The sequence below is a fragment of the Pelecanus crispus genome, chromosome 6 (genome assembly GCF_030463565.1).
Source record: "Pelecanus crispus isolate bPelCri1 chromosome 6, bPelCri1.pri, whole genome shotgun sequence".
Taxonomy (NCBI): Eukaryota; Metazoa; Chordata; class Aves; order Pelecaniformes; family Pelecanidae; genus Pelecanus; species Pelecanus crispus.
This window is the reverse complement of record NC_134648.1, coordinates 59830489-59857051: the sequence shown is the minus strand read 5'-3', so window position 1 is coordinate 59857051 and position 26563 is coordinate 59830489. Positions and strand designations below refer to the sequence as shown.

Below are 26563 nucleotides of genomic sequence, written 5' to 3'. Positions count from 1 at the left end.
TTAATATGGACTGTCCTGTTTTCTGTCCTTGTCTTTGCAGCAGTCCAGCACAGGAGACCTGAGGACTCTGAGGAAAGGGTTGTCCCCGTACCACTCTGAGACACAGCTCTCGTCGCTGCCACAGTATCAAGATGCCCTGCAAAATGTAAGAGATGTTTCCTTACCTATACAGACAGAGCCATGGGCTTCCCTGAAAGTGGGCATGGCTAGAGGGGGGCACGTGAAGATTATGGGGGAGCTCTCCCAGCTGAGAATTCACCCTGAAACTGGTGGTGCAAACATGCAGCTGAAACCTGCAGCTGTTGGGAGGATGGGGAGCCCCTGGAAACATTGATTTTTACCTGAGTTTGGACCATCAACTTCCCAGCATAGGTTTTTCAGTTAACTGACGGTCACTGTTGTGCATCTTTTAAAGCAAGGGTGAGTCTTGTTATACCTGCAGCTCTTTCTTTGTAAATACCCTGTATGCCTGCTGTCAAAAAGCTGGTCATGGATGAGGCGAAAGATGGTTTGCCAATGTCTGGCAGTGTGTGGTCAGAGTTGCTTTAGTGATTAAGTTCTTAGGACTTCCATTGCAGGTTTTTCTGTATCACGAATGAGGTTTTTGTTTCCTAAGATTTGCCTGCATTGCTGCTTCTCAAACAACAGAATAATCTTGATTAAAGCCTCTTGCTGCTGTGCCATGGCTCCTCCTGCTCTGGTGTGCCAGGCATGGCTGAGGAGGCCAAGCTCTGCCAGATGATTGTCTTCCAGATGTTTGCCTGACTGCCTGAGACACTACATTTGCTTGGTGACATCATTTTCCAGATTGCAGGAAAGGCGTAGATGCAGTCAGGGAGTCCTGCTGTGAGTGGGCTGCGGGTGTTGTGAACATGAGCAAAAGCCTGATGGCAGCACAGCCGGGGGACCTCCCTGCCACCCTGCTGCTTCTGCTCCATGTCCACGGCACTGGGCAGCAAGGCTGCAGGTACTGTAGGACCAATTGTATGTTGGCTGCCTGCTTGGGTAAAAGTCATTCTGTGGATTTAGCGTGCCTCTTAGAGCTGTAAAAAAGGGGGTAATAATGATTTAAGAAAGTTTGCATAAATAGAACTCCAGTGTGAAAGCAGAGCCTCTTTCTATCCCTGCTGAACTGCAGGATGGATGGCGACCCTCCAGCCAAAAAATAAAGGGATAAAACCATGCAAATGAAATGGAAGACTGTGGTTGAATATCCGCTTTTCTAACTTTGTCCCTCATATATAAAGTCAGGAGACTTTATAAGGAGGGCGGAGAGATATGAGCCTGGAGATGTTTGTCCGGCTGTGCTGGTGCCTTACGACTTTGGGGATTTTGCTTCATTTCCCTTGTGCTCAGGCTTTTGATCCGCAGCTTGGTTGCAGGCGGAAGACACTTAGTGAGCCAGTACCGGTTGCCCCGAGGAGTGCTGCGACACACAATTTTACGTTTATCCTGTGGATCAGGCTGGGATACAGCTGGCAGCTTTCTGCAGAGGATCTGGGAGCTGGCAGGAGACTCCTCTGCCTGAGCATCGGCCCCCGCAGCTCACCGGGGCTGTGTGAGGGCTGGTGGCAGACGGTGCTGCCTGCTGGAGCCCTTCCCGCCCGCTTGTCCCTGCTTTCCCTCCTTCCTCGAGGAAGAGGTGGCACCTGGCGTTTATAGAGATGCCCGGGTGCTGTGTGACACACACCTTCATCTGTCACCCTGGCTGTGTTCTGCCTTCTTTGCAGGAAGATGACAGGGAAAAAACAAAACCAGCTCTGGATCCAAATCCATATCACCTGGGATACTTACGTAGCCATTTATTTACTTATTCCTACCAAAATCCCTTTGGTTTGTGGCTTGACATGATATATTGGTTTTGTGATGAAGGATAACGATCACAAATTCATGCAGATGTCTTTGAATGTCTCAGGCACCTCCCAGAAAATGGACAGTTAGATGTACCTGACTCTCTCTGCAGCCTTTTTTTTTGACAGCAGGCATGAGTTTGTGAGAAATCATTCCTCTTTGTGCCTGCACAGGCTTCACGCGGATGAGTGATGGACAATTGGTGTCGGCTCCAAAGCTGTCACATCTCTTCAGGGTTTCATCATCGTCACTGCCTGTGCAACTCTGGGGAAGTTCCTCAGCACATCCCTCACTGTCACACAGTTTGCACATAGGCAACACTCCAGCTCTCTGTGGCCCTGACGTACCTCGGTTAATGAAACAGTTTGGTGTTTCCAATGCATCCTGGATCGTGGACACCGGTGCACGCTCAAGACGCAGAACCAAAGGACACTCATAATTGCAATCTGTGCACTGTTTAGTTAGTGGTGCATCATGCAGATGGTGAATTATAGATTTACTCTGTGGTCTGCAGCAGTTACCAAATATCCAGGAAAAGCAGTCCCAGGGGGTTAGTTCTGACGTACAAGCCCCTGGCCGTTGCAAGGGAAGGTGTGACATGTATGTTAGCTTGAACTGATAGCAGGCTGGTCAAACTCCCCAGCCCTGGGAACTGCAAACCAGAGTCATCTCATGGTGTACCAGAGGCTCCCTGTGTCCTTTGGGAGGTGAGGGCGATTCCCTCGGGCTCAGACTCTGACTGAGGCATGAGAGGAGGTGGCAACAAGCAGCTCCCTGTGGGACCTGCCATTGCCCTGGGATGAGAGTGGCAGGCTCCAGGGCAAGCTGGTTGGGCTGGCTTGATCTTTCCCATCACCGGCAGCCTCCAGACCTGCTCAGCCTTGAGTCAGATGATGTCCCAGGCATGGGAGCTGACTTTAAGGTACCTATAAGCAGTGCACTCCTGAGGACCCAGTGGCCAGCCTGGTGTCTGGGTGTCAGCAATGGAAATGATCCCAAAGCATCCTTGTGCTTGCATTTTCTAGCCTGGGCTGTTGCTTATGTCTTCAGTACTTTGGTTCTCCATGGTAGCTAGAACAGATTTTTTCACCCATGTTGCGTTCATGTCTTACCTGCACTGCATGCGTTCCCTTCCTGGCTTCTCCATGTGGATGCGGCAGCACTTGGGATGAGTTATTGCACTTGGATTAGCAGCCCTCTGATTTACCAGAGGAATCTGTTGGACAAGTAACATTGGGGAGTCTCAGATGTGCAGCTGGAGTGCACAGAGAAGGTGATGCTCAGTCTGTCTTGGAAACTCTTCCAGCTCAGAGCTTTTCTGGAGTTTAGCAGTACCAGGTGGGAGTTACCGACCTTCAATTTTGTTTGTTGGCATTGTCCAAGGAGTCTGGATTGCCCGGTCATATGGTCTCACCTCTGGTTAGTGAGGTGGAAATTACATTTCAGTAACACTGAGAGTTTTGGGAGAATAATGGTGGTTTTGGGTAATTGCCATTGCAGGGGGAGGAGGAGTCCTGTCAGCACAGTGCTGTGAATCAGGACTGGGAGCCGTGCCTGCCACCGTGGAGGGACCCTTCTCCTGCAAACATATGTGCCTTCTTTTCACCTCTCCATGTCTCAATATTTCCCTTGAAGGAATTGGGTGGGAAATTACCCTTCCCATAGCATGGTTTTCAGGCAGTTCTTTATCACCAAGCTAAAGAGCACTAAGTGCTCCAGGATCCTCCAGGGGTGGACACTAAAAGGCAGCGTTTAATTTTTGGAGCAGTATAGCATTGCTGGAGAGTTCACTTTTTTCTCTCACGGGCTTTCTCCAGCATTAATTGAATTATGAGTGAAGACTGGGAGGTAGAATTGTCCACACTTGGTGTCAGCTCTCAGGCCTCTCGCTCTCCATAAAGCCACCCTACACAGTGCTTTACCTTTGGTCATGTCTAATGATTGCTGAGTTATGTTTCTGACATGGGGAGAACGTATGGTGGAAAAGGAAATTCCCCATGCACAGTGGTAAGGCTCTTACTTTGTTACTAATAGTCAAGTTTCAGCAATTCATTTTCTAAGGGGTGGAATCTCAGCTGATGACTTCTGGAGCATTTGAGGGCCCCTGTAGCACAGCCAAGGATGAATGCAGTGGCTGAGGCATGGCCCAGAGCTTGCATCTCTGTCTCTTTTCTGCTCCCTTTGACCTCTTCTTGGGTACTCTAGCTGCCCACGGGGACACACGGTCCCTGCAGACCTTCACGTTCCTGCCCGCTGCCCTGCAGCTGTGCCCCGGGCACGTCTCAGTGCCCAGCCATGGGAAGGTGGCCTGAGGGCTGCTCACGTTCCTGTGGTCGGAGGTACCTTCACCTTGAGAAGCTCATAAGCCAGCTGTCTGGAGGAACCATTTATCCACATCGGCATAAAACACCATTAAATGTGAACCAGTCTGTTACTAGCAGTTGGAGCTAGCCTGGCTGGCTTAGACTTAAAATTTACTAGCAGCATTCATGTGAGCTATAATAGGAATCCTGCCTTTGGTGGAAGTAACTGTAGAGGTTTGTAATGGAAATATTAAGCTTGGTGTGGATGGAATGCGAATGGAAAAGTGTGTGTGAAAACACCAGCAGGAATGCTAGAGCAAGGGATGCAGGGATGGCCTGTGTTGATGACCAAAGACACAACTGACAGCAAACAAATGGGTAAACACTGCAGGATGTGTGGTTTGCGTCAGGACCAGGAGGTCTGTGCTGTGATAAGGCTGCAGCACAGATGGCCCATCACTAGAAGACCTGTTCCCTGATAACGGAAGCAAGGTTACACCATGATGTGCCATTGTGCTTCCTGTGGTCCCAAGAGGAAGGCTTAGATAAGGTGCCCAAAATGAGGGAAAGGAGACAACAGGCAGCAGCTTTCTTAAGGTTTATGAGGGGTGAGTAAGCAAGATGCTGAGATAAAGATCAGCCTGTAATAACCATTGACTCCTAAAGCATGTGAAAAATGTGTCCAAAACCCGGTTCTTTGCTGTCAATGAGGAGGGATGCCAGAACTGTCCTTAGGACATGCTAGTGGGTGTCCCTTGTCCTCTGTCGCACACAATGACCCTGACCACGCCACATGGACATCTACCTTTTGGTGACTGCGTGAGTGTGAGTTTGTAGGTGTGTGGGTGTGAGTGACATGTTACAGAAATCAGTTTTAGGTTAAAAAAAAATCACCTTTCCCTTCCTTAAGTTTTTGTACTGAGTTTGTACTGCAGTAGTTTTCTGTGTGACCCCTTGCTGAGCAGCAGGAGCTCCCAATGGTGTCCCAGCCAGGTGCAGGAAAAAGTGAGATTTCCATTAGGGTATTCAAAGCTGCATCTCTCAGGAGTCTGTTTTAGACTACAGTCCGGGCTGAGAAGAGATAATTCCATTTTCCTCCCTAAATCTACTCCAGAAACAGTGAGGTCCATAGGAAAACGCAGAGAAGCAGGATAAGTGTGGTTATGTAGCGGAGAGCACTTGGCTGAGAGGACCACCGAGACCCTGGCTTCCCAGCACTGCCTCTCATTGCATTTTTCTCCAGTGCCTGTTTCGTGCAGGATGCAAAGCCTGGGAGATGGCTCTGGCTGCCCAGCCGCAGCTTCTTCGGCTTCTTCAGCTTCTTCCCTTGATTCCCACCACGCTATCACAACCAGCTGCGTTTTGTAGCTCTGCCTTGTAGAGATACTTGAGGGAAGCGTATTTCATTTTGCCAGATGGCATGAACGCTATTATAAAAACAAACCCAAATGTTTGTGGTCTGTAGGTGTAAAGAGAAGCCGTTACATGGAGTGGGAAGGGATGATAAGAGAGTCCTTGGCTGACACGCTGGCTGTCTTCTGAGCCTGCGAGAGTGGTGGCGAGGGGAGGCGATACAAGGGCACGTAGCGGCTAAACACCAGCCCCAGTGACAGTCCTGTCTCTTCCTTCTGGCTGGAAAGATGGTGGTCTCTGTCCTCTTTGATACAAGGGCTAAGGCAGAAGAAAAGCAAGAAGGTGACTTGGTATCTCTCCCTCGGCTCCCTGCAGAGGAAGGACCAAGCTGGCCCCTGCGCCAGCCTGGCGTAGGCAGGGAGCCGTGGCTGTGGCCCAAGCCTGGTCTCGGGTCTCACTGGGAGACCCAGAGCAAGTCTGCTAGTCCCTTCCTCAGCCTGCGTGGGAGTAAATCTGTTCCTCTCAGGGAGGAGAACTGGTTTGGCTTCTTAAAGGCAACATGACTTTTAAAATCAAGTTTGAAATGGCCAGAGACCACTGTTCCCATTGTGGTGCCCAGGAGGAGCACCCAGAAGAGCAAGGGGAGCCCTCTGGGCATTGATGCCCCTGCAGAGTCACCAGAGCACCGGGGACCTGAGCGTGGTGCCAAGGTGTCCCTGCACAGCACAGCGACCCTGCCACCGCCAGCGCGGAGCCCCCAGCCCCTCGCTGTGCTGCACCAAGCCCCCAGGCGCGGGGATCCCTGCGCTGCCCAGTGCTTCTGGCATGCCCAGGACTGCTCTTTGCAGCTTCAGCATCGTGTCGCGGCCTCTCAAAATGCCTTTGGCCCCTTCTCTCGCTCCACCAAGCCCATCCCGTGCAGTGCCCGATGGTCCCCCACCTTCTCCCATCCCTGCGCCCCATCCCCACAGCTGTGAGTTGAGTTGAGCACTGCTGGCGTGTGTCGGAGGACAACCCCAGGCCTGTCTCTTGCCTTCCCCCAGCAGTGGAGACAGCCAGGGTCCCTTTTTAGGCAGGGGGAAACAACAGTCGAGGAGCGTGGCAGAAGGCAGCTCCTTCCCGCCGGCAGCACCGATACCACCAGGATGCTATTGAGCAGACAAAGAGAGAAATTCAAGGCAGCCGTTTTGCTGCTGTGGCAACAGTGGCTGCGGAAGAGAAAGTGAAATGAAAGGTTTGTCGGGATTTGCAGCCCGGGGAGCACTATTGTGAAGCTTCAGAGTGTGTTACCAGCAGCTGAGAACAAGCTGATCCATTTTTGAAGGCAGCTGTCCTTCATCAGCAGTTATTGCGGCGGCTCTGAGCAGCGGGTGGCTTTTTTCCCCACGGCAGCCAACCAGCACAAAGTTTGGCAGTGACAAAGTTTGGGGATTTGACAAGCAAGAGAGGCACTGACAGGCTGTATCCATAATCTGTCCTTACAGGTAACCGCAGGATGCGAGAAAAATTAATCTGCCTTGAGGATCTGCTGTAGGTTCTCATGCTCACTTGTCACATGCATTTGTGTGGGGCTGGCAATGGGTCGGGGGGATACAGGGGCACGGCAGACCCTTGCTCTGCTCCAGGCCTGGGAGGAGGCTGCTTCGCCATTTTGGGACGTGGTTTAGTCCTGGGACATGGTTTAGCCTAGTCTACCCTTAATTGGTTTAGTGTGGACTTGGTAGTGTTAGGTTAATGGTTGGACTGGATGATCTTAAGGGTCTTTTCCAACCTAAGCGATTCTATGATTCTATGATTTGCCAGCAACAGCCAGGGCAGCCAGGCTGAAATGGAGACCTGGAGGGGGAATACAGATGTGCACAGGTATCCTTCTGCGTCTGTGTGCATCCTCCACCTACCCAGAGGCTTTCACCTGGGCCATTGCCTAATCAGATTTGCTTCAAAATCAGGAAAGTCTTAAAAATACCCACTGTTTCCTTCTGAAATCAAACGTGCTTGGTGTTGGTGTTCCTTTATGAAAAGAACTAGCATCTCTCAAAATACTTACGCTGACAGTGCCCCTGTGAGTCAGTCAGAGTTAGTGCACTTTGTCCGCGGACACAGCATGGGCTTGCTGTGTCCGTAGCAGTCAGATGACTTCTTGTTTGCTTGTATCAGGTAGTTATGGGCTGAAACTGCTCTGAATATGTCATTTTGGTAATAATTTCACAGTCCAAGGGGGCAGCTGAAGCTGTTGGTGGGGCTTTTTGACAGCGTGCACCCGTTCCAGCGCTGCAGCGCTGTTACCAACCTGAACAGCGACGGCTCTCCTCTCCCCTTCCGCTGCCGGAGGAAGCTGGCTCACCGAGGGCTGGAACTGCGATCTGTCATTAGTGCGGTGCTGAGAAAAGACACCCTTCCTGTTTGTAGATGAGATCCAGTTGCAAACGATGTCCTGACACTGTTTATTCTGTCTGGGGCAATCCCTGAAATCCTCCCTTTCCTTTGATGCCCCAGCACAGCCCGTACAGCCAGTGCTGCACCACGCCTGCTGGGGAGAAGAACTATTCTTTTGTCAGGTGTCCTTGATGTTTATGCTCAGAAAGCAATGAAACAGTTAAATTGTTTAATAATCAAAAGGGCTGTGTAAGCCCTTTTTGTTACTTAAGTAGATATCTGTGAATGCAGTGGAGGCCGTGAAGGTGCAGGAGGTGGTGGCTGAACCATACAGACGGGCTCTGCCTGGCTCCTGTGTGGACCCAGCGGTTAATTCATGGATTTGAATGTTTACATGACCAGCTGCTCTCTATGATGAAACGCAGCAAATTAAGTAATGCCAAAGGAGATTAGCATCTGCAATAAAGTCCCTTGATTTGATAGGGAAGATGCTAATACGGGGTAGCGATGGCTCCTGCACGGTGGCCGGGACCCGTGTTGTGCTGGGGAGCCTGTGTCTGTCTGCGGGATCTCCCACGTGTTCCTTCTCCTGTGCCTGGTGGCAGGGCGTCAAGCACTCGCAGCTGCGAGGCAGCCCGCTGTGACTTTGGGAACATAGGGCTGTGCAGCCATTTAAGTGCACAAGGGGGGAGCCGGTGGTTTGTTTTGAGCTGGATGCTGGCAGGCTTTCTGCACAGTAGGCACGGAATAACAATAACCAAGTGTCATCGTCGCTTTGGATAATCTGCCAGGCAGGCTGGACACATAAAGGACCTGGGTGCTCCCTGGCTCTGGCGAGGGTGTCCCACGCTCAGGCATGAGAGGTCTGGCATCACCGGCAGCAGGGTGGCAAAAAGGCTGTGCTTTGCACAGCGTGGTTTGCAGAGGAGCCGGCACCGGTCGCTTCTTCATGCCTCCAGGAAATCATAGAATCATAGAATCATTTAGGTTGGAAAAGACCTTTAAGATCATCCAGTCCAACCATTAACCTACACTACCAAGTCTACTCTAAGCCAATCAAGGGTAGACTAGACTAAACCAGGTCCCCAAGTGCCACATCTACCCGTTTTTTGAACACTTCCAGGGATGGTGACTCCACCACCTCTCTGGGCAGCCTGTTCCAATTCTTGACCACCCTTTCCGTAAAGAAATTTTTCCTAATATCCAATCTAAACCTCCCCTGGCGCAGCTTAAGCCCATTTCCTCTCGTCCTATCTCTAACTACTTGGGAGAAGAGACCAACACCCACCTCACTACAACCTCCTTTGTTGTAGAGAGTTGTAGAGAGCGATAAGGTCTCCCCCCAGCCTCCTCTTCTCCAGACTGAACAACCCCAGTTCCCTCAGCCGCTCCTCATAAGACCTGTGCTCCAGACCCTTCACCAGCTTTGTTGCCCTTCTCTGAACACGCTCCAGCACCTCAATGTCTTTCCTGTAGTGAGGGGCCCAAAACTGGACACAGTATTCCAGGTGCGGCCTCACCAGTGCCGAGTACAGGGGGACAATCACCTCCCTGCTCCTGCTGGCCACACTATTCCTGATACAAGCCAGGATGCTGTTGGCCTTCTTGGCCACCTGGGCAATCTCCTTCTTGCAGCCAGCGAGGAGCCCTGGGGCTGCTGCCAGCGTGCCTTCAGGTAGCCAGCCTTGTCCCTGCGGGGCCGTGAGAGGAGCCAGACCCCTGCAGGAGCTGCACGCGTGGTGGCAATGGCAGAGCTGCCACGGGCATGAGAATATGCAGCAGGGCAGGAAGGGGCTTCAAAGGAAGGGAGGGTGAAATGTCAGCCCAGAGTAATGTCATGCTTCAGTGCTGCGCGGCATCATTGCTTTGTTTCAGCCACTAACCCTGCTGCAGCTGCAAGGCAGTGGAGGATGGGAAACGTGGCCTGGGCTGCAGAATGATAAGGGGGTCTAGTCTGCTTTTGTGGGTCCCAGGGAATTTCTCAGGCTGGTGCTAATGGGGCTTTTTTTTTTTTTTTTTTTTTTTGTGTGACCTCCCAGGGATGACGCTCATCTCTGTGTGAAGAGAGATTTCTCTTTCTGAATGGACTGACTGTATGTGTGAGCCTGGTGCTTGCCCTCGGTGCTGCCTGTGCTACGTTTCTGATGAGGACACCATGTTTTGGGGCTTCGGTGCATTCCCTGCAAGGGTCTGGGGATCCTTTTCCCATGCCAGAGTGGTCCCGTGCTCTTGGTCCTTGTTTTTGCTACTGGTTTTCCCCATCTGCCCCCTAGTGCTGTCTCTGGCTGGAGCTGCTCCAGGCACTTTCTAAACTTTGTAGCCACAGGCACATTCACAAAACCAAAACACGCCGGGCCCCCCGTTCTGCCAGCACAGCAGGGCTGGGGTTTGCAGTCAGACAGGGCACCTTTCCATGTTACTGCCCGGCTCTGCCACCCACTTTCCACGTGGCTGTGGGCATGTTACTGCCTCCTGCTTGTCCCTTAAGTTTCTACTTGACAGAGCATTGTCAGCGCCTTTATTTATGTGAAACACCTGGATGGTGAGTGGTGCTAAGGAAGGGCCCAAGTATAATTCAAACCTGGGTAAGCAGGCTGCAAACAAAACCACTGAGAGATAAATAGACATGCCTGGGAATTTTATTGTGAGTTTTCTGGCGGTGCCTGCCTATAATGTAATTTTCCTTGTTCTGTCTCGGCAATAAAAACTTCACAGTGTCTGATATGACTCCATTTAGCTTTAATGTTGTCTGAGGTACGCCATTAGAAAAGTGTGGTTTATTTAATTGGGTTTGAATCCTAAATTTCTGCTTGTTTTTTGAAATGATAGACAAAAACTAATAGAAGGCAAGGAGAAGATGTGAGGTTCAGCAGCATTAACGCTTGCTTGCACTCTCCACGTTGGTCTGAAGCATCCTCAGTGCCTGGGCTGTGACTGTTAGGTGAAGTAAAATCATCATGACGTTCTCCTCTGGGTTTTGAAGCTTAGTCTTTTGCAGTCTTTCTGCAGATCAGGAATAGCTTTCTTGGAGCTGAGGTAGGATGTCATTAAAAGACAGAATATAATTGAGCAGAAAGAGATTGAAAACTGATGGCAGGACCAAGGTCTCATGTCTTTTCAGATCCCTGGAGGAATCAAGGACAAATTGTTTATCACAATTTCTTTGTTCCTTTTTGAGATTTCCAACCCAGAACCTCTAAAAGAGCAGACACCTGTCATCCCCAGTTAGGCTCTTTTCTTCTTGGGTTCCAAAGCATTCCCACTGTTGTTAGAATTGTTCATATTTTAAGCTTTATTTTGCCTCTGTGGAGGTGTGTCATTATCAGGAGTACCCAGCGTGCCTGATTACAGAGAGTCCTATTCATTTTCTTCCTCCAAACACATAGGAATGGAGTAATCAACGGTGATGCTTGTCAGCACCTGTGCTGGACCACACCCCATGCAACCAGATAGAGCCAGCAAGGACTCATTAGGCACCTTGGTCAGACAGTGGCAATGCCATCGTGGCATGATACAGAGCGGCAGATGTTCTCTAGCAGCTGCAAGTTAAAGCCTCTGCTCTTCATTTTTTGGTGTCGGATTAAAAAGGATCATTGGCAGTACTTGTGGTCTTCATATTTTCTTTCTCACATCAGTGCTGTTGCTTTGCTGATTGTTTTTGGGTTCTGGGCTGGGGCAGTAAATGGGGCTAGTCTGATTTGGTTTGCTTTTTGCTTTGGATTTGAGGCTGTCACAGGGTTAAGCGTCATTCTTAGCAATAGAGAACTGGGGGATTTATCCCCTGTGCCTAGCATATTGCTTCAAGGATGCTCTGGCGTGAGATACTCTCCTTCGTTCCTCTCTTTTTTTCTTAGTCTATTAACGATACAGCTGGACTGTGAATCTCCTTACAGACTTGGAGATGGAACCACAAGCCCTGCAGGCTCCAGTGAGAGGTTTCTGGGAGGGTCTCAAACAGAATTGGGCTTCTCTGGTGGATTTGTGGTTTGGGCATGCATGATGTGGGGCTGGCAGGATGGGGAGGGGGCTGATGTTATGTGGGAATGGAGAGCTCTGAGAAGTGCTTTGGTCCCATCACAGGCACCAGCAAATATCCAGTGCTGATCCAGCTTGAAATGGAGGAGCAGGCGAGGGCTGAAAGGGACATGTGTTCAGTGGTGCTTCAGTACTGCTGTCTACACAGAGGTGGCAGAGGAATAGCTCTTGTCATGGTTTCCCCACTGGGAGAGGGCTGGGTCCATGGGTACTTGGCACTCGCGTCCCATGAGGGATGCAAAAAAGCCTCACCAGGAGCCTCTCGGGAACACTGCAGTCCCAGAGCTGTCCTGGCAGCAGACAGGGCTGTTCTTTCCAGGGCTGTACTCATTGGAGACCCATGCTACAGCAGTCTCAAATGCTCTGCACTGCCACAGTGGTTTGCAGAGCAGCAAAAGCACCAACTTGCCTAGGAAGCATCAGATGGGTCACACACAACTCCACAGCCTTTGATTCCCTGGGACTTTTGCTTCTTAAAGCCCTATCTTGGAGAAGGGTCTCTGGGTCTCAGAGCTGCAATGCTCAACAAACCCTGTGCGTAGGGAAGATAAGGTGCTTCCTCCAAGCACTTGGGAACTCCAATGCATCAGGTATGTAACTTAGAGCCTCCCACTCTTAATTAAGCTGGTAATCTCACTGCTGGGCAGCTCTTTCTTTTGGCGGCGTAACGGTGGCTGTGGACGAAACAGAAAGCGGTGTGTGATGCATTGCTACCCAGGTGACCATTTGACACCACAACATAGATGTACAGTTGTTTTCTTTTTGAATTACAAATTCCTTGTATAAGCGATGAGTTAAACAAGCTAACTTCCAGTCTCGTCTCTGCTGCTGTAAGCCTGGAGCAACTCCAAAGCTAGTTGGGACCAAGAGAATAAGAAACTTTGCATTTTGAAATGACTCAGCTTCTCATTCTGCTGAGATTCAGCCTCAGCAGAAGTAAACTAGAGAAACGATCAAGGTGATATTTCTCAACAGCTTTATTATAAATAAAATGACATCCTTTCTGGTGACTTCTGAGCTGTCTTGTAGCACCATTCATTTATATAATTATGTGACACCTCAGCCACATGTCTGAGGATGAAGAGTGAACCATCTCTGAGCTACCAAATGCTATGAAAACCTAGCAAGTGGAAAAGCCAGATGTCCGTCTAATACAGAGAGTGCGTGTTTGACAGAACCAGACAGGGAGAGGGAATTGAGAGTGATGCATGCCCCAAAACACACTGTATTCCTTTTTGCCTATATGGACAATTTCTGCTGCTTAGGATGTAACCAGATTAACCTTGCTATTATTGTCCGTCAGGGTGCTGAGTCAGTCGTGTTCCCATGGCTGTGAAAATGTCAGCTATAGGGAGGGGGAAGGGCACGGGTTTCTGCAGTGATGGAGGTCCTCAGAGTAGCCGAGTTAGAGTGCTGGGGTGCAGCTGTGGTAATTCTTACCCACAGTTTCCAAATGCATCTATTTTAGGCATGAGGAATCTCCTCCATCTGTGTGATTTCAGCTACTACCTTAATGCTGACTTCCTGAGATTTCCCCCTCCCTCCTGCCCTCCTGCCCTTCTCCCAGTCTCCCATCTCTGGTTCCCCCTCCCCTCCATTTCATCTCAACTGGTTTCCTGCTGGGTAAAATGCACATCCTCCTCTTTCTTCCCATTCCCTCCCTTCTCTCCCACTGTTGGCAGTTTTCCAGTCCAGCAACCTTGACCTTATCTCCAATTCCTTCCATTTCCTCCCCTTCAGCTAACACTATTGGTGAACTCTGCCCATTTTCCTCTCCTCCATCCTCCAAAGGCTGGTCATGCATCCTGCTGGATATATTGTCATTTCTTTCCTTGCTGACTACAGTCCCCTCTTTTCTGGCCTCCTTTATGTATAACTCTGTGCAGGAAGCTGAGGAGTTTGGCTGAAGCTTTTTTTTTTGTGAACCACACTGAAATCAGTGGGAATGAAGCACCTACCCCCCTTTATAAAACTCTGACTGTGTGTGTGTCTGGGAAGAGCCTTTTCTAAGGGTGCAACTACACAAAAAGCAGTAAGTGTAATGATAAATATTAAGCCACCCTTTTAGCAGGGCGGGTATTTTTACTTGTTGCATCCTACAGCTGCAAAGAACGGGGATCTTGGTGAGATCCTTGCTTGCTCCCCCACTTTTCTTCATGTGCATGTTTGGCCTTTTGTAGTAACAGTCTCCCATGGTGGGGAGGTCTCTGTGGCTTGGGGCATAGCGGGCCTGCGGCGTGGTCATTTGGTGCACTTGCCATTGCTGACGATTGCGCTCAGCAATTCGGACATCTGTTTCAGTTGTCTGGGGGTTTTGGCTTCCAAGGTAAGGATTAAGGATCAGCCTGTTTTAGAAATGAAGTCATCTGTTACTGAGACTCCGATAGCAAGTTTTGGGTCTACCTCTTTTGTTGCATCCCTCATTCTTTAACATTATTTTTCTCTTCTTGAGTCAAATTCTCTACCTGTGTTCAGGCGGAGCTCAGTTGACTGCCCTTGCCGAATTTCAGCCACTCGTCCGAGAAGGAAGGTGACCCTTTGAGTGTTTTTCTGTGATGTGATGTATCTGGTGCATCACCATGCTTGCAAGATTACTTTTATTGTGTCAGTATGGTGATTGGTTAAGTATGATCAAGCTCTTTAGAAAACATTTCCCTCTAATCATTCTGGTTTCATTTGTATTCTGTAATAATTTTGAGAGTGATTATGATTGTGGAAATGCTTTGTAGCTCATTAGTGACTTCAGTTCTGTGAGAAGCTGCTGCTGCCTGTCATACAGGAGACCTCGTGATCTACTCCCGTTTGGTCAGAAAACTTTATTTAAAACGGGGTCAGCAGCAGGATCCAGCAGAATTCCTTTTACTTTGTCAGATTACCCTCAACTTAGAAGAAATACTGGATGTTAGACCTTTGCTTGGTATTTCCTGTGTTGCTTCAAAAGAGGACTGTGGGGGAAGATCCATATCAAGTATGGTTCATGGCCACAAACTCCTGAATATTCTGCTTTCAGTTGTCATGATCTTGGTCATTTATGGAAAGAAGGCAGCTTTCATGCTGAAGCCAGAGGAATTATGCATGTATCGGTGTCTTTGACCTCTGTGGGAGACTGATTCTGGAAGGACTCTGTTGCATTTACCAGCCCTGTGAGAAACTTGTAACCCATTTTGCGGTCTTAAGTCGCAGCTGTAGACTGGCTGGACCCAGTCCCTGGTGCTCCCTCCCCAGCTTCTGCCTCTTCTGTGTGGAGTTATGGACAGGGTGCCTGAGGGCATGTCCCCAGTTGGCCACAGTTCCAGCAAGCTGTAACCCTCTGCCAGCAGGTCCAGAACCATGCCCAGCCTGTGAGTGTCTCTTGGTCCCTGTGCTTTGGCAGTCTGTTAAATCTCCTTGGAGAATTATTGTGGAGTTATTAAGTCTAATTTTCCTTTTTCTGCGATGCCTGCCTCTCAGAAGGAAGTTTTTGTATCACCAGCAACTCAGTTCATGAAGGTCGCTATTATGGGTAAATGGCTGTTGGTCATGGCATGGGTTAAGCACAGATCAGTGCCCTAGGCATGCAAGGCTCCATGCCTTTCATGTTGTTTTTTTCTGTAGCCTAATAGATTGGCCCATCTTTTTCTTTAATGTATGCACATGAACACTTTTATTAGTAAAAAGGCTCCCACAACTTAAAATATTAGGAAGAATGAGAGGTGGCAAAGTACCCCTCCATTGGTCCTCCTTTCTGGCACAACTAGCTTGCCGGCCTTGACGTAGAAGGCAAAGCAATGAGATGAAGCATAAAACATGCTGTGTTTTTAAACGTGGAAAAGATGAGAATGGAGTGCCTTGTGTTGTATGTGAAAGCATTCCTGTGATGGTGCTGCATGCCGCTCTGCCATCCTAATTTGCTTTCAGAGGCCCCCAGTATGATCATTCTTTGTGTCTCCTAAAGGATGTGAAGTTTGGTGAATGGTTTCATTGTTGATTTCTCCCATTGCAACAAAGCAATGCACAAATATTAGGGACAGGCAGGGTGCATCTCACTGAATAAAGATATTGTGTCTCTCATAATCCAAGTCGGATGCCTTTAAAAAAGGAAAGCCCTATGAAAAGTGCTTAGAAGGCTGTTTGGACAGTAGAAATCTTTTGTAAAGTGTAATTTCGGCATCTTTCCCAATGGGATCCTTCATGCAGGAGAACTGGCCAGCATTTTGGAAACAAACCCAGCCAACATTAGGTTTGGACATCTGCTTGTTTTAAGGTTGCCTTCACAATTTTCTCTGTAGCTGAAGATTGGTACTTGATGTCTATGTGAAAATGTTGCCAGAAAAGCAATGAAGTTATGCCAACTGTTTCTTTCATGAATGCAGCTTCTTAGAAACGACCGCTTTATGCTGGAAAATCATCTTGTTTGCATTGCTCCCTTGGCTAGAAGGATGAGAACCGTTTGATCTTGTCCTTGTACAAGTTATCCTAAGTGAGCAAAAAATGTTTCTTGAATCAATTTAGTTTTAAACCAGGGTGATCTCCTGCCTAAGTACATCTAAACTGAGTGATGGCAGACTTAAATGGCGTTAAATCAAGTGACTTGCGAGGAAGGGGTAGTGGTGTCTTTTGTCTTTGCAGGTGGCTGAAGGGGGTTGAATTTGAGAGAAGCTAGTGCTCAAATTTTCTGAATATTTCCTTCCTCCTTGCTTAAATCGCCCAAAGGGAATTAAAGCGTATCTTCTCTAATTTCAACAGGGACCAGCTCGCATGACATCTGATCTTGCATCTTCTCCTGCAGCAGGATATGTCCCTGTTGGTCAGAAACCAGAGGCTGTTGTGCATGCTATGAAGGTAAGGGTGCCGCACACGGCTGTGCAGCACAGTGCAGTACGGTGCAGTGCGTTGCAGCAAACACCAAAGTGGCAGAAATGGACGTTTGCTCTTCTTGTAGAAACGCAACAACTAGAAATAGAAAGTTAGTACTCAGGCAGATTATCGGTAACCAGCACCTGTATTGTGATGAATAATCATTGTTTCAAATAGTTGCAGAGTTAAGCAAGATCATGCGTGACTTTTTTTTTGGGTGGGAAACCTCCAACAAAAGCTGCTGCTGCTGAAGGTTTTGGCTACCCTTTCTGTTCATCAGTCCTGCATAAACTGGGTCTCTGGGGTGACAGCAGTGACCGAAATGCTGTTTTTAGAAGGGACACAAAAACTGCAGTTCCTACATATATTTTGGTATTGAAAATCCTGCAGCAGTCTTCAAAGGGGAAAGACTTGATTTTATGTAAATACACAGCAAACCGTGGCATCATAACCATGTAGATATGTGCATCATCAGTGGGGATGAAAGTCAGGACCATTGGCAATAAAAACCATGGGACACTGCTAGCTGAGTTAAAGGGGAAAACTTGCTCTGTGATTTCACAGCAGTTCTCAAGTCCTAGTGACCATCCATTAGCAGGAAAAATGCAGTACCCTGGTGGTACATGTTTGACTAGTTAAGCAAGTTACTTCTAAGTATCTAAGGGACACACAAGCACAAATCCTTTCCAAGATGCCATAGGGGTGGCTGGAAAGTCTCTAACTAAATTAGGCTCTGGCTGGAATACACTGATTTATAGATTTGGGTTTGCTGAAGCTGAAAAATTTTGTACAGGGTTAAAAAACGTTCATCCAAGCAAAGGAGGATTCCTGGATGGCTACTTTGGAGCTCAGATCCCCACGGTCATAGCTGGAAAAAAGGTCCAGCAGTGGCATCAGCACTAGCTTTTAGGCTGTCCTAGACCTGGAGATTGGTGCTTACAAAGCTCTTTGCTTTGTACCTTTCCACATCTGACAGCTAAATAAATGTCACATGTTGCTTGTTGCTTTGATCTACAAGTTCCCTAAATTTTCTAGTTGTTAGTGTTTCCAGCTTACTTTCTTGTGCCTGTCCAGGGTTTCTTGGCTCCAGGACAGATGTGGCAGGTTGATAAAACCAGCCAGTGTCAGGAGAAGCAGTAGCGCAGATGGCAAGGATATTGGTTCCACTGGGCAGCTGCAAGATCCTGGGAGGATATTGAGTGTCACTATTTCTCAAGTACTTCATCTTCTATGCATTTGTGGTGTGTGAGGAATTATGAAAGGAAAGACAAGTTTGGTTTGATTTGGATCAAATTTGAATTTAAATTATAAAAGATCCTTAAAACTGAAAATCTTGATTTTTCAGCTTACTTGAGACTTTATACACCCAGATTATGTAACTCTTCTTGGATCTTAAGAGAAGGGTGTCCAGAACCGTCAAGGATTAAAAAATACTGTCGGTACAGTTTTTACTGGTTCCCAAAGGAGCCCTGACCACACAAGTGACAGTTGACTTGCCTACGTATATTTTTCCTGTGTTTTCCAGACAAGTTTCTTCTTTGTTTGTTGTGAATGGTTCTGTGCTATCAGAAAGTTGTCGTGCTCCATCCTGTACTATGCTGCCTTGCGCTTGTGGGTGACATTTCTCCTGTATATACATGCATATGGATCTGCTAAACTGATGCCTTGCAGAACATTGCAGGCTCGTGTGATACCTTTGTTTTTCTGACACTTTGTACTAATCCAGTTTCGCTTGCATTTAATCATCCAAGCCCTCATGCAGTCCAGACTACTGCTGTTGACTTTTTCTTCCCAAACTGTGGGGTTCGTACCTTTCTGCTCCTGCTCTTCATTGCATTTGGTGAGGTGGTGGTGAGGGACAATATTAAGCGCAGTTGATAACATTTTCAAGTTACAAGATCAAATAGTTAGAAATTGATTATGTATACATTCTGGGGGGAAATTAGGTTCTTATTTGCTTTAGGGATTATGGGACTGAATTTCTTAGTAAGGGCAAGAAACATAAAGGGTTTTAAGATGCGGTTTGATAAGCTTATGGAAAGGATTGGAAAATTAATGAGGAAGATTCTTGGAAACTGGAAATTAAGTTTGGGAGGTCTGGCGCAATGATGCATATAAAGGAGTTCAAAGGGAGTTGGATGACTGGTTGTTTGCACTTATTATTATTATTATTAATCCTCTACTTCAGAGCTTTGTTGAACACTAGGAAGGGGTGGAAGAAATTCTCCTTTGCAGTTTCATAATTTGCCCAGTGGGATACATTTGTCTGTCTTCAAAACCCTGGAAAGTGCCACGGCTGGGTCAGAAAGCAGGTGGTGTAGCAGTCACATCTCGTGGGGCATAAATGATCTCACGTGATGTGACCAGCTCACACACTTAGGGTTAAAAATATTCTCACATTTGAAGTGAGGAGAAAATTCTCCTGTAGGTCAGTGTGGCAGGAAGGGATGAGAAGGTTTTTATTTTTCCATCCTGTGGCCCATTTCCAAGGAACAGCTGGAAACTGAAGAACTGGTCATGATCTTAGTCTCTCCTCCTCCCTTCTTGTGGCACAGTGAAATTGTGGCTGTCCATCTCCAGACGCTGCAGATCTTAAACTGGGCTGAAGATAACGTTTTTGGCCACGGCATGCTGTAGCATATGGAGTAGGTCTTATTTGCACCCTGCAGGACTGGGCAGCTTTTCCCGTGCCAGCCCTGCATGTGGGGAGCTGGATGCAGCTACCAGCTTAGACCCTTGCTGCTGGTGATACAGCTTATGACCTTCTCTTGAGGCGGAGAAGAGAGTAGCCTACAAACAAGACTTTGTGCTTTGGCTATACTACATCAGATATTAAGAAAAAGCCCTTGTTCGTTGTGTAAAGAAGTCCTTATGGCTGTAGCAGGCCAGCTCCTTGCCACGAGGAAAGGCAAGGACAGTTGGAAGTTGGCTTCACTTGTCCTGCAGGCTGCTTGAACGCAGGTCTGTCCAGAAGCGGCGCGGCTGCAAGGATGTGGCTCTGTGCCCAAGCAGAGGTCACTGAGGGGCTGTGCACTCTGCATGGATCTGCAGGGCTTCTGGATTGCCTCCGTCTGCACCCATCTACGCCATGTCCCCTGGGCTTTTTCCTTGGCTTTTTCTGGCAGCTGAATGCTAGCTATGTGGCTGAAGCGTTGCCTGCTGTTTAATGTAAGTTTGTTCTTCCCCGAGCACATTTAGGGATTTTCTTTATTTTTGCTTCTGAAGTAGTTTTTGTTTATTTGCGCCTACTAAATAAGGAGCAAGATGACAGGTTGGCACTCCTAACAGCTGTTTTTGCTAACAAGAATAAAAGGTACATATGCTACAGCTCAGTATCTTGCTGAACATCAAAGCAGTTTTCTTAGGAACTGAGCAAACCTGCTAAAGACGTGGGGAGGTGAGGAGGAGACAAATGCACAAGGACGACATTTAGCCTATAACCCAGCTCGCCCTGCAGCAGCAGCCTGGACCTCTCCCATGTGCACAGAGCCATCGAGCAGGTGATCAGTCGCTCCCACTGATGGCAGGTAGGGCAGGATTTGGCCCTGCCAAAACTAGGGAAAAGTCCTAGCAGGGCATATAGACTGTTCCCTTGTTGAAGCAGGATGCCATGTTCCCCAGTGCTCCAGCCCCATTCCAGTTGACTTATAAATCAGTACAATCAGTGAGGCTTGCACCCTTCAGAAAGCATCCCTCAATCTCAGAGTGCTTTCTGGTACAGAAACACTTACCTCAACTTTCAGCTCCCCTTCCAAAGCTCTATTGCAGTCATCCCACCTCTTTGGTGGGTTTTTTTGGTTTGTTTTTTCAATATGCATTGCACAGTCATGCAGCTACTACAGCAAGTCAGCAGGGAGGTGGATGTGATGGACCGGGTGACTTTGAGGTGACACTGCTTTGTTCACAGACATCAGTGCAGTCACGAAGGAGAACTAAATATACCAGAGGTGTTCCTCACAGTTTACCTATTGGCAGGGAGAGAGCCAGACAAGCCAGTGTGCTCATCGAGAGTGAAGTGCAAGTTGTCTTCAGGAGATGGCATCCCCAGAAAGAAGAGCAGTGTTATCTGGGTCCGGCTCCATTTCCCTGTATGGGGAATTGCCCCATGCCCAAGCGGAGCAGGCTGCCCTTGCCAGCTGGCATTTTACCCAGGGAGATGACATAGTGCTGGTGCGTCCACAAAGAGCCAAGTGCTATCAGTGCAGCTTGATGAAGAGCAAAAAGGAGGGGACGGCATGAGCCACTTCGAGCCTGGGGTACACTTGTCTGTTTTCTGTAGGCTCCTGGGTTGGGATGTAGCAGAAATCACGGGATGATATACCCCAGTTTCTTAGATCCACAGTCCCTGAACTTCAGCTGAGCCATAGACAATCTATATGAAGGCACATCCAAAGTCCCCAGCGGTGTAATTTGAGGAACATTAACCTGGTCCTTCTTAACAGCCGAGGCGGCGCCTGGCAGGATCTGAGAATGGCTGGGGCTGGGTCAGCACTTAAGAGGCCTTCCTGTCTTTCTTCAGGAGGTGATTTCACTCTTCAGAGTGTATTTTTTCCAGCATGCCTTTCCAGGATAGGCTGTTGAGTTTTAGTCCCCTGAATCCCTTCTTCCCATACCCAAGATACTAACACATCTTTACAAAGTGCCTACCCAGACATGGGGTGGGCCTGGGGAGCAGGATGGTTTCCAGGGTAAATGAGTCCCAAGTCATTCAGAAATTAAAAATAACCATAACATCCATCTGATCAGCTTTCAGCTCCCACTCTGCCTGGTTTACACCATTAAAAGGCGTTTCCACTGAAAGAAATGGGCTGTGCCACCCTTTCACACCTCCTGGACTAGGGAATGTGGCTTTAGTTTAAGTACAAGTCGTAGAAAAACAGTTTATTTTTGTCTGCTGAGACTCTTGTGCCTGCAAGATTGATGGCTGGTGGAAGCAGAAGCTGGAGCCGATGTGATCTTTAACTAATCTAAACCACGGTTATCCTTGACACTTGCCCTGTGGACACAGCTGGTGCTTACCTGCCAGCCCGGCAGCCCAGGTGCTCTGCACAGGGATGCGATCCTGCAGGCTGCTGCCTTTGCAGCCGAGCATCGGAGGCACGCTGACTCCAGGCGACCAAGTTCAATGTGCAAGTCCAGCTAGATCAATAATTAATTCCCTCCTCTTTAGCAAAAAATAGATGCTCTCTTTGTCAGCACATACATGCTTTTTGCATCCTTCTTGCCTTTTGCCTCCTCTTAGAAAGGATGTGGATAGCTCTTATTTGCGCAAAGATTGGTCCCAGCTATGTTGGTTAAACTAGCTGGTGCATTTTAGAAGTAGGTTAAGGGCCCTAGGAGAATGACCTATTTTTGTTCATAACGCAGTTCGAGTACAGCAGGATTGCTGTTCCGAGGCAGGCCGGGGGATAATCTACCCTGGTATCCATGTGGGCAGCACGTGGTGGGACACAGCGACCACACAGACCTGCTGCGTCTTACCAGCCATGTGTGGCCTGGGGATCAGCACTTGGGGAACATGTCTCCAAGTGCTATTTAAAAGAAAAAGAGGTTAAACATCAGACTTTTTCCATTTTCAAACATTGTCAACCTGAAATCTAAGAAAATAAGTCACGGACAGGATGTTTCCACTATTTTTTTGCAGTATCCTGAGCTACTTTCACAGTGCATTTACTTGTCTTCCCAAGGCAAATCTCCAGGTGTGACCCAGCCACCGGGCTGAGTGGCGTCCAGGGGGCCCACGAACATGAGCACTGGAGGTGTCAGGTCTGGGGTGTCAGTGCTGGAGCTGTAACATCTCTGTCTCTGCAAGGAAATCTGGTTCTTCCCAGATCCGGGAGCACCTGCTGGAAATGCCCTCCGAGCCGCAGAGCAGAGCCTCCTCGGAAAGTCTCAGATCCTTCCCCCTCTCCCTTTCAGGCTATTCCTATGCTTTTGCAGCCACGTCTCCATTTCTTGCAGTGCTTTCCTCCCATTAATATCATGGGAAAAGCCCCGTAGTCATGAGCAGGAGGGAAAGGAAAGGCAATGCCTTACTCCTCCAGAGGCTCCTGCGGGCAGGTGCTGCAGGCGTGTACCTGAGCCCGCTGCCGGTAGCCAGGCATGAGAGGGAAGACAGCAAAGTGGAGCTGCTTGTGGAGGACTGGACAGGCCTGGCGCCAGCGCTGTGTGGGTATGGCCTGTATTCGTCAGCGTTGGTACCAGCTGAACTCATTGAGCAGCCTGGAAACGTTACCCGGTAGCCGTGGCTGCGATCCTAGGTGTGGGTGTTTGTGCAAGGGATGCGCACGTGTGCCAGCTCCGGCCAAGGGCCGCCTATTCCCTTACCTTTATGGGGCATGCGCTGTGGCTGGAAACGGCGCTGACGGAGATTAAAGCAAAGCTCGGGGAGTCAAAGTGATTATCTCCATCTTCAGAGGGCGTCTGTGGCACAAGCAGAGGGTGACTCGGATTCACCATGGCACTCGGCACGCGGTGGGGACGGCGCCTTCAGAGGACCACAGCCAGCACGCAGGGTCCTGGGAGGCAATACTGTTTTTTTTCCCCGCCCCGTTCCCATTCTCTTCACAGCCTGGCTGCGTCCAGCTCAAAGAGGGAGTGGGTAAGAGCTGGGAAAGAAATCGGGATCTCTGAGACCCAGGGCTCTATGCTAACAGCCCGTCTCTTGCTCACTGTCATCATGGGCCACCGAGAGGTTCCCTTGAGAAACTAAATGGGTTAAAAACAATTTTCAGCCAAAAGGTGAGTGAAATTGGCCATGTCTGTTTAAGATCTGAAAGTTCGTGGCTGATTGGAGACCATACACTTAAGCTGCACAGTGGGTAATACTCTGCTTTTCAGTGGTACAAACCTCTGTTTGGCTCTTTCCCTGATGGCTAAAACCCTGTTAGACCTAAGAGCTGCTGGCCTGGTCTGACCACAGTTGCCCCATGACTCAGGTTAGTAGAAAGGAGTGGAGAAGCTCCTCTCCTGCAAAAGAGGGGAATGGAGGGAGCACAAGTTGCCGGGGGAGTGCCTTGGGGGAGCTGCCTGGAAGGTGGGGCCATCAGCAGCCTTCCTGTAAGAGATGTGTTTGTGGGTGCAGGCAACTCGCTGCCGGTTGTCCCGTGGCCTCCCAGGACTGTGGTGGCAGCCACACCATGCAGGTGGTGGGACAGAGACACGCCGTCACCAGGGAAGGGACAGGGTGGAGGCACCCAGCTGGGTGTCATGCTCGTCTTTGCAGTGCTCGTGACTCGCAAGGCTTTGTGAATCCTGTCAACTTAAGTACTGGTTAATGAGGTTGTTAGGGACACTTAATTGAGCGTAATGCTTTCGTAATATTGTTTTTTGTAGGTCCTTGAGGTCCATGAAAATTTGGACAGGCAAATGCAAGACAACTATGAAGAAGACCTGAGTGAAAAGGAGAAGGCGATTGTTCGTGAAATGTGCAATGTAATAACTCCTCTTGGTAACTCTAGGGGTTTCTTTCATGGTCTTTTGCGAGAAATACAGAAGAGCAGGGGTCTGCTGTGTACAAGCCCTGTTTGATGTGAGATCCACAGGCAGAAGGGAAGAGTGGAGGCTCTGCTGACCACTGCTTTGGGTATCAGTGACCCGAGTGCCTCATTCACTGCATGGAGCAGCCTTTGCTCGGCAGATACTTCCCACTCTGCTGCCTTCGAGCAGAGTGGCTAGCCTAGCTAACCGGGAGTTGTGCAAAGTGCTGTCCCTGGCTTGGAGAGTCCTGTTAGCAGTTGACTCCAGTTGTGTCCTTAGAGACTCAGTTTGGGCTGAGCAGCAACTGGTTGCTATCCTTAAAGCTGCACGGCTTGAATGGGTTTGAGCCTAAACCATAAGATAACATTCAGAGGGAGAATATTCATGTCTGAAGCCATTGAACAGCATCATGGTGTGTGGGGTGCTTTTAGCACTGCCAACATCTTGGGCAACCACACTGTTAAGTGAGCTTGCCACGTCCTGTACGGTGAGCGTTTGTACCATACCTCTGCTCTGCGGTGTCTGCTGCTGTGGCACTGCCTCCAGCTTCCGAGCACCTTGGCCACACTTCGGCTTTGAACGAGGAGTTTGGGATTTCTGCTAGAACATGGCTCAAGCCGCGTGTGGCCTGCGGTTGGGGATGTGCTGTTCGACAGTACCAGCAGTGCCCGCAGCAGGGAGGAGGAAGCTTATGGAGCCTTCTCTGTTAGAAGTCCACGTTGGAGGTCAGCCCAAGTAGCATCGATTAGTGCCTCACAGCAGCAGAGAGGAGCCTAACCCTCCGTTTAAATTCTGAAAACCACCTCAACCCTAAAAAGACGGTTTAAAGAACGCAAGTGCATCTTGCGGAGCTAAATCACTGCAAGCATCCTTGGCAAGGGCTGAGGCACTTTGCTTTGGCTGCTGGGTCCCTATAAGCAAAGCCAGACCAGAGTGAACGAGGGCCTGCTTTTTTAGGATATTTTGTCTGCTTAATGTCACATTCCCTTGTAGCCATCCAGGGGGAAAGTTAAAATGCCATAACTTCATCGTCCCAAATGGCCTCATTTCCGTTCGTGTATCATCAGCTGTTTTTTCTATAAATATTCATTTTATGTAGACTCAAGGCAGCTATGAAGTGCTTTGCAGTTTCTTATTTTTTTTAAAAAAATAGCCTCCCTTGCCCCAGCGGCCCTAGAGTGATAAAATGTATGTTTTTAGAACGTCATAAATATGTATATATATGATTTTAATCATTATCTTTTTCATTATCTTTCCTGTTCATGGTAACATCATTTCTGTAAGCATGGCAGGATTGACCTACCATTGAACTTCACTTCTGAACCTAGTGTATTTGTTTTATACTATTACCCCAGGCAAAAATGGTTCTAATTTGAAGAGAGACTAATTAGAAAAATGCATCAATGGTTTTTCCCTTGGTGCACAGATGCCATCCAGTGGCTCTGCTGAGAATTACAGCCCGGCTGTAGGAAACGGCTGGGTTTGACTTTCAGACTGCAATTACGAAAATACTGCAACTCATCAGAGGCTTTGGGTTTTTTTAATTCCTGTCTTTCTCTCCCCCACCCCTTTATTTTTTCTTACAGGTTGTCTGGCGAAAGCTGGGTGATGCTGCGAGCTCCAAACCTTCCATCAGGCAACATCTTTCGGGAAACCAGTTCAAGGGTCCCTTGTAGGAACACCGTCCCGGAACCTGGAAGTGTGATTCTGTGAAGACTAAAGAGGCAGAGCTCAGTGTTTCTGGCTGCCTGGTCTTTGGGAGTTGGGGTTGAATTTTTTCAGGGTTTCCTTTTTTTTTTTTTTGGCTTTTTTTTGTAACAATAGTGTAAATATGGCAGCTAAAGGCCTGATTTTCAGGCTGTGGTGCTCTGGAACTACTGTTCAATGGGTAACCATCCACTAATGCCAGACTTGCATCATTTGTATTGTAGTTCAAACCTGCTTTGTTGTAATGGTCTGTTTGTAGAATTAACTAACTCGAGAGGAACAAGAAGAACCTTTAACCTGCGGAGAAGTCACAGTTTGTATTGCTCCGGTCCACCTGCTTGTCAATGATTCATAGCTGGGTTAGTGGCTCCAGGAAGCACTTTCCAAGAAAAGAGCAATTTGAATTTGTTGGCTTACTGCCTGCCAAGCTCCTGAGCTGCTAACAGGTTTTTTTTTTGAAGAATGACGTGCAACTGTTTTCAGAAGGCACTGTGTACAGTATTGAGTGGCGCGCTAGAAACACTGGTACCACGCTGTACGGTGGTACTCATCACACAAGCATATATAAAGGCTTGAGACTCCGTATCAGCTGTTAATGAACTATTTTTCATGAACAAATGACA

General features: G+C 48.5%; 1 protein-coding gene across 1 annotated transcript in view; it reads left to right on the top strand.

Moving 5' to 3' along the window:
- The window catches only part of CCDC85C (coiled-coil domain containing 85C), a 112569-nt gene extending 86660 nt beyond the window's left edge, over window positions 1–25909 (top strand). Inside the window, exons 3-6 of the mRNA XM_075712937.1 lie at window positions 41–145; window positions 16644–16739; window positions 24090–24188; window positions 25820–25909. Of these exons, the coding sequence (XP_075569052.1) occupies window positions 41–145; window positions 16644–16739; window positions 24090–24188; window positions 25820–25909 (390 nt within the window). The remainder of the gene's footprint in view (window positions 1–40; window positions 146–16643; window positions 16740–24089; window positions 24189–25819) is intronic.
- Window positions 25910–26563: the final 654 nt, after the last annotated feature.